This window comes from Antrostomus carolinensis, unplaced genomic scaffold (assembly GCF_000700745.2).
Source record: "Antrostomus carolinensis isolate BGI_N321 unplaced genomic scaffold, ASM70074v2 scaffold25155, whole genome shotgun sequence".
Lineage (NCBI taxonomy): Eukaryota > Metazoa > Chordata > Aves > Caprimulgiformes > Caprimulgidae > Antrostomus > Antrostomus carolinensis.
Window position 1 is genome coordinate 5,321 of NW_010318879.1, and position 7,673 is coordinate 12,993.

At 34.9% G+C, this 7,673-nt stretch overlaps 1 protein-coding gene across 1 annotated transcript in view; it reads right to left on the minus strand.

Moving 5' to 3' along the window:
* Positions 1-1,171: 1,171 nt before the first annotated feature.
* USP53 (ubiquitin specific peptidase 53) overlaps positions 1,172-7,673 on the minus strand; it is a gene marked incomplete at both ends in the record, with an annotated part of 11,193 nt that continues 4,691 nt past the window's right edge. Inside the window, 5 exons of the mRNA XM_029085219.1 lie at positions 1,172-1,245; positions 4,054-4,786; positions 5,023-5,166; positions 6,354-6,503; positions 7,433-7,604. Coding sequence (XP_028941052.1) covers positions 1,172-1,245; positions 4,054-4,786; positions 5,023-5,166; positions 6,354-6,503; positions 7,433-7,604 — 1,273 coding nt within the window. The remainder of the gene's footprint in view (positions 1,246-4,053; positions 4,787-5,022; positions 5,167-6,353; positions 6,504-7,432; positions 7,605-7,673) is intronic.

Below are 7,673 nucleotides of genomic sequence, written 5' to 3' on the forward strand. Positions count from 1 at the left end.
AGGACAAACTTTTCTATCAACCTATAAAGAAAATGCTTTGGAACAAAACCCACCAGGAGGAGGATGACTGTGGCAAGAAGAATCATTGTAACTCAATTATCTAACAATTTATAAAGAAGCTGTGGCCCCCCCCAAACGATACTTACATTTTCTACACCAAAATATATTTAAAATAGATCCAAGTGCTGCCAAAAAATCACCTAGCCTGTTACTGTGGTGCTAGAGGTCACGTGAAACAACTGTTTGGGAGACATGTCCTGCTTTTCCATGACTCGGCACACAGCTGAGGGCTGCTGCTGTCTGAAGGGAGATGCTAAGAACAAGTAAACTCCCACTATGCATATTCATGACCTAGCACAGAAGTAGGGAACTACTACTGCTGCCGCCATCATAACAAAACCAATCTTCTTCACATGATGGTGGAACACTGAAAAAATCCATCCCGTCTATTTGGGAACCCATATATCATGGCAGATAGCTAGGAATCCATTGACATCGTACATTTGCTCTACAAGAAAGCCAAGAAACTGAATAAATGAAGATGCTTTGTGGAACAGAATGATTTAAATGCCCCTGAAAACAGTGATACTGTACTGAACTGCTGCTTCATCACATTTTCATCAAAATGTACCAAGGAGGGATATAAACACTTTCCATCTTTATCCATCAGTCTAACTCACCAAAAAGGTTAAAAACATGAACAAAATTTAGAATTCACTGCGGAAAAAAAACCCCCACACAAAACAGATTTCTTTTGCCATTTTAAAAATACAGAGTACACAGGCTATGATGAGTCAGCAAGAGATCTCTACTGAAAAAAGTATATAAAAAACCTAACATCATGGCCAAAACTTGCAAAGTCCATGCCAATTTTCTTCTAATCCACTTAAATACAGCCAACTTGATACACAAATTGTCTAGCTTCAAAATACTTGGTTCTGTTTTTTTTTTTTTTTAGAAAAGAGGCAAAAAAGATATGCTACATTGCATATTTTTCAATTTTATGAAATATCATGATGTTAACTTATGCAGCAAAATTATAAAATACAAAAGGTTAACCAGAAGTCTATCCATCTCTTCTGTAATAATAATAAGTATTAAAACAAGAATAATAATTAGTATTAAAATTTTGGTACATCTAAATTATTTTTAGAAAACTTAAAGTTCTTACCATAGAAGTTTCTGTTCTGCTGGGATACTGAATGTAAAACATTGTCAGCTTTTTTGTTTGACAAGTTCTGTTCACTGTAAAAGAAGCATACATGTAATTGGAAGGCTTAAACTATATATGTATGATCACAAACTTTATTGCCTTGAGTGCACACAAGTGGAAAACTTTGCCTATGTAAAACTGACTCTTGTTATCATCACTATCATATTTTTTACTAACACACACACTTTACAGAAGATATGTAAGATAGTAGGGATGGCCCTTTAATACTTTTAACACTGCTCCCGCATGTGACAGGCTGTGCTGATGCAGAGAAATTTAGGATGGCCTGAATCCTTTCATATAGACAGACAAAAAAATATACAGTTTGTGAGGCTGGTGTTGCCAGTTTGTTCTGGAGACTGGATGCCCCCTCATCCCAGCCTTACTCTAGGGTACAACAGCAGGATGCCTAATATGCAGTACATAAAAAGCAAATTTTCTTGGTGTTAATAAAGACAGCTGGTTCCCAAAGTTACCAACAATAGAATAATGATGTTTTTAATATCTGTTTTCTGTAGTGATTTTCAAATAGAACAGATACCACTGGTACCACCATTTATTTGTAGGTTTTACCTAAAATTGCCACTTTAGTGCAGCAAAAGAATACTACCCATGTGGAACTATATGGTTTCCAATTTATCATCAGTGTTATCCATGTCTGAAACAAATACATTTTTCATGTTAGTAGTTTGAAGTTAAACATCTAGCAGCATCTGACTATGACAAGCTTAAATTTTCTAAAAATGCACAAATCTCATCAATATCAGTATCTTAAGTATGTGTAATCTGTCAGCTAACATTGTCCGTTTTCTTAGTTTGACATTTTGCTATTCACTAATAGTTTGTTGTGACAAACACCATTCTTTAAGTTGTGATTGCCACTTGGCCTTTCATTCATAGGGATTTTCATTTAGAAACTTTTTCTCAAACTGGAATAAAACTGGAAGGTTACAGCAGCAAACCCAAGAGGAAAAAAATAGTTAAAAAAAAATAATCAGCAGGTTTAGTAAATCTTGCTGGTTTAGTTAAAGAAAAGCATGCCTTACCAATCCAGACAGGGAGCTGACAAACACCCTGTCAGTTCCTTCCTTCTCCAAGAGTAAAGCAGAAAAAATACATGGTGGCAATTTTCAGTTAAAACAAAAAAAAAAGAAAAAAAAAAAGAAAAAAAAGAAAAAAAGATTTTTTATTAAAAGGAAAGGAAAGCAAGAAACATACTGAAAAAATAGGAAGAATCAGGAAAGAACCTAACAGAAAACAAAAAGTAATTTTTTTCCACCTTCTAAAAGAACTTTCAAATATTTTTTGTTTTATGAGACAAAGTCTGAACGGTTAGAAGGGAACTAGTGGGTACTGCCAGTCAATTCTAATTACCAGTTATATAAAATCCTTCTGAAGCCCCAAGAAGTCATTTGTATTTTGATAAAGTACTTTTTTTTCCCTCCCTTTATTTGACAGATATTTAAACAATAGTGTAAGCAGATTCTTAATGAACTAAGTTGTTTTAAATTTCTCATACTCTTTCTCATAAAGACACATGCAGCATTTGGGCACCGCATTAACTCTTGGGAATGTTTAAAAGTGAGGTGTGGTTTTAACTGTAGAAATCACTGTTCAAGGCAACTGTAAACACTGAAATTATAAACATGGCTTGCAGTTGCAGTAGCTTTACACATATTTATATGCTTTCTTGTGGTTCCAAAAAAAATCAAAGACATCTCAATTAATAAAGAAGCTGTATTTTTTATGTTTCTAAATAATTTTAAAAAAAGTTTCGATCACTAGCTACTATACTTTCTGAAATTAGTTTTAAAATTTTGCGTCTCCATTTAGAGAAGTCAGAGACTTTTAATTTACTGCTATTTGCTATTCTCTTCCCCCATAAAATAACTTTTTATGAGAACCTATGTTCAAAAATGTACTCAAATCTAGCAAACATTTTGACTAGGCTTGGTCTCACAACTGTGCTCTTCCATTCTAAGGATATTAAGACACACAATACAGAAAACAGCATGTGGAAGGTTGATGACTTTTTATTCCACAGGACCACATAATCCTTTAAGATGGAAGGGACCTTTTCAGATCATCTAGTCCCACTGCCCTTGCTCAAGCAGGGTCAACTACAGTGGGCTGCCCTGGACCATGCCCAGTTGGGTTAAGAGTATCTCCACAGAGACTTCACATCATCTCTGGGCAACATACTTGTTACTAGAGTACATCAGTTCTTCATAAGTTTTATAAAATATGGCTACTAACTACATTTTTTGCCAGTTTTAGTAATTTTGCTGAAAAGATTTCTTTCAAACAGGTCAATTATCAAGTGATCAATGTAAATCTAAGGTGTTCTAGAAAACTGAATTTCAGAACCATGCCTAGTAACAGTATCCAAAACTCACCTACTGCCATTCCCATCTCCTTGTCAGGGGCTTGTCTGTACGACTGTTACCGATATGATTTATATAGACATTTGTATTCTTTCACAGATGCCAAGTTACCTGCAGTCTAAAAAACTTGTAACTAAAGAAGAGTAGCAATAATTTGAAATTAACACACCCTGCCCCGCAGCAGGGCTTAGCAGGTCTGGCTCGGTGCCATAATAATGTGGCTCAGGGCCTTCCAGACAGGCTAGTGTGCCTCAGAGTGCAGGTAAACTTAACACTTAATTGTCCACACTCTTATTTCTAGATATGTTGCTAGTTTTCTACATACCTGACCTTGAGTGTATAATGTTCCAAAGCATGTTTTCTTGATTTTTTTTTTTTTTTTTTTGAAACAACACATGAACATTAGAACAACTTATTTTTCTGTAAATATTCAAGTTTTAAGAGCATCAGCGTTACCTGCAGGAAGCACTTTCTTTAACATTCTTGACATCTGCTGGATTGATTCCTTCAATAACAGGTGAGTCCGGATTTGCAGATCCATTGCTGATATGATCACTGCTTTCATATCCAGATTCTGTCCTCTGAATTTGCCAGTTATCACCATGGATTTTTCTCTCTGTAAATCCTTTGTTTTTTTCAGCATTCCCTTTTCCGTCCGAATCTAGTGAACTTCGACTTCCTGTATCCTGTTTTGTTTCATCTTCATATATAGTCATTAAACCTTTGTGGATTTGGTTCTCTTTTGGCCAATGGTTAAAGCTTCTCTCCTTCTCGTGCTTGGATTTACAGTTCGGATTTGCCTTGTGCTTTGGGCTATGCTGTTTTTTCTCAGTCTCACTGAAAATGCTGTCTACGTTTAGTGTCTCTCGCATAGGTTTCCAACCTCTACTTCTGCTTCTGCTGCTGATGACACTTCCTTTGTCCCTAGAGTCTTGACTGGTGTCCGTATCGTAGCCAGTGACACCATCAGTCCGGGTCCTCATCACTGGTTTTTCCACAGCAGGAAAAGCTTCTGTTCTATTTGATCCAAGCACCTGTGCAGAAAGCTTTGCTTGGTGAGATGTATTGTCATGTTTATAGGAGCATCTTCCCTGGCTGCTGTATATGCGCTGATCAGCACAGTGTCTAAGTCCATTTCCAACTGGAGGAGACCCCGACTTAACACTGGAACGATCTTCCCCAATCAAATCTTATAAGAAGAAAAAGAAAAAAGCTCCATTGAAGTTCTAATTAATATTTAACTGATATTGTTATAGTACTTATTTTTCTTATGCTATCTCAACCAATTCAGTACATATTTCAGAATACTGAAAACTGGGAAACTCCAATGTGTTCTCGCAAAAGGAGAAAAAAATCTGCACAGCTAGTACTGATGCTAAAAGCTATTCAGCCCATTGATTCTCTGGTCATATTTTTAAAATGTACCTCTTTGTCTCCCAGTCTCTTTTCTTGGTCCTCTGTCTGCATCTTTTCGTAAAGATGAGAAGTTTTTCATATCAGCAGCTTTCTGAGCACACTCTCTGGATAGGTCCTTCAGCCTGTCCTTTTGATCGCTGTAACCTAACTTCACTGCAAAAAATACTTTTTGTCAAAGATCATTACTAACAAGTCATTCAGCATCAAAAAATACAAATATATTTATGTACCTAACGTTTAGCTTTTAATATTAGTACTACTTCAAAAGACTAATGAATTACATAACACAGATTAAGAAAATGGAATGTATAGTATAGATATAAATATATAGATATATCCACTAAATGGAGCTTATGAAAGTAACCAAAGCAGCATTATGCCAAGCATGTCTTACAAATAGCTCTTACTTATTAAAATTGAATGCTCAAGCCATCTTCAAAGCATATACTATTTACATTAAATTTTATGAGTTATACTGAAAAAATGAACCTAGGATTAATCTTGTCTAGATGTGAAGGTTTACTTTTAATAAAACAGTAGAGTCACTGTTTATGAAAATAAATCCTTCTATTTCTGAAAAGGTAAATACTGCCCATTTTTGAGTCATCACTCCATCAAAAAACGTTACCAAGCTAAGCATTCTCAGGTTTAAAAAGTCTATGAACAGAACAATAAAGACAGAGCAGAAACACATCTTAAGAGAAAGCATCATGTCTCCACCTGAGCAGTATGGGGAGTTCAGAGCAAAGGCACTGGCAAGTAATGCAGAAGTTGCTGCCTCATGACTTCTTATAGCTTGATTTGCTTGGAAGCCTCATGTACAGAGAAAATGTTTTTTTAAAAAGATAAAGAAACTTTTTCAGTGTTCTTTCCAAACATTAAGATAAAGTCCATTAATATACTGGACTACAAATAACGCTGCATGTCATAATACTGCTAGGGAACAGTGTTCCTCAAATAGCCAATGATCCACAGAGCCACACCATGTGCTCCAAAGGATCACCCAGCTTCCAGTTTCTAATGTGCCTTTTGACAATATGACTGGAAGGCATGCTGATGTTTGAGAAATATATTGAGGCCTCAAAAGCCACTTTAGTGCAAGAATAATGAGGGGTAATAAAAAAAATTTTGCACTTCCATTTCTCCAGAAAAGTTAACATTCCATGGCAGATATTACTTCAACATTAGTTGTTATTCAAAGATTCATTCCAGTCAACGATAGAATTCTTCCTTCAAAAATGGTTCTAGTCCAGAGGTTAGCACATACCTGAAATGTTATCAACTGAAATATTTCATAATAGGACACATCTGGAGGTTTTTTGGGAGTGGGGAATACATACCTGGACCTCTACCACCACTAGCTTGAATATGGCTTCTACTAAATGCTGAGTTATCTGGCTGAAGTTTTTTATTACTCCTTTGATTTGTGGGGTCTCCAATTCCATTCTCTTTCACGTGGTCTGATTTAGGAGCACAATGCTTTTCAAATCCTATCAAATAACATATATAATTTTTAGAAATTAAAGGCTTCCTAATTTAAAGTTTCCAATATCTAAATGAAAAAATAAGAAAATTTAATTCTGGATTAAAAAAACCCAAACAAACAAAAGAAAAACCTCACAAAAAAACCCCACACCACATTTCAATGTGCTAGGCAATAAGGTTCTGTAATATTTTATATAGTGCTGTATTTATAGTGGTAGACTGCAGTGGAATAGTGTCCTCAATTCTTTTTTCCCCTGAAGCAGAATATGTCCTATTGCTACTCATTACGTGAAGAAGAACATGTCAAATTAAATTGGTTTTTTATTTAATTTACTTGTATGTTATGTTTAACACTTTTTTTAAAAAAAAGAAACAACCCACAAGACAACAGTAAAAACTACAATACAAAAGACTGGATTCTTACATATTGAGGCCTATGCTATATGAATCTCAGAGAAAATAAGTTTTCTGCAGCTTCTTGTGATTTTTCCCAAAGTTCTGAATTGTGCTGTGTGTGTATATATACACACATATGGTACAAATATATCTCTGTATGTGTATGAAGCTTTAAAGTATCTTTTTACAGCATTTTTAAAGGTATTTTAAATGTATTAATAAACATATAAGAACATCTACATATAAAAACACACTATGACCTTTTTCTGAAATTACTGAAGTTGTGTAGTTATGAACAATCTACAACAGAAATTTTTTCTCCCGTTATCCCCAAGTCTCAATTTGTATTCCCTTATCAGACACAAACCAAACAGTTCTAATATACACTAATCTCTTTTGAGACTCTTTAGATAATTGATAAAAGTATTTCAGAATAAAGCAGCTAATCCATTACATTCTCCTTGATAATCCCCATTTCAGAAATATAATTGATACTATTATTAAAAAAAAAAAAAATTAAAAAAAAAATCTTAATTACCCAAGTCTTCCCCTATTCTTCCTGCTACTTTGCATTGAGACCAGTGAATAATCTGCTTTGGAGCATCTTCTGGAGATACAGCTGTGCCATCTGGGTTAGCATAAAATAGCAACAATGGCTGAAAGTGACATCGAATGCACCTGGAGACCACATCTTTCCATTTTGTTCCGATCTATGAAGAAATAAAAAAACCAAAACAAAACTTCAAAACTGTCAACAGCATTGAATGCAATTAGGGAAA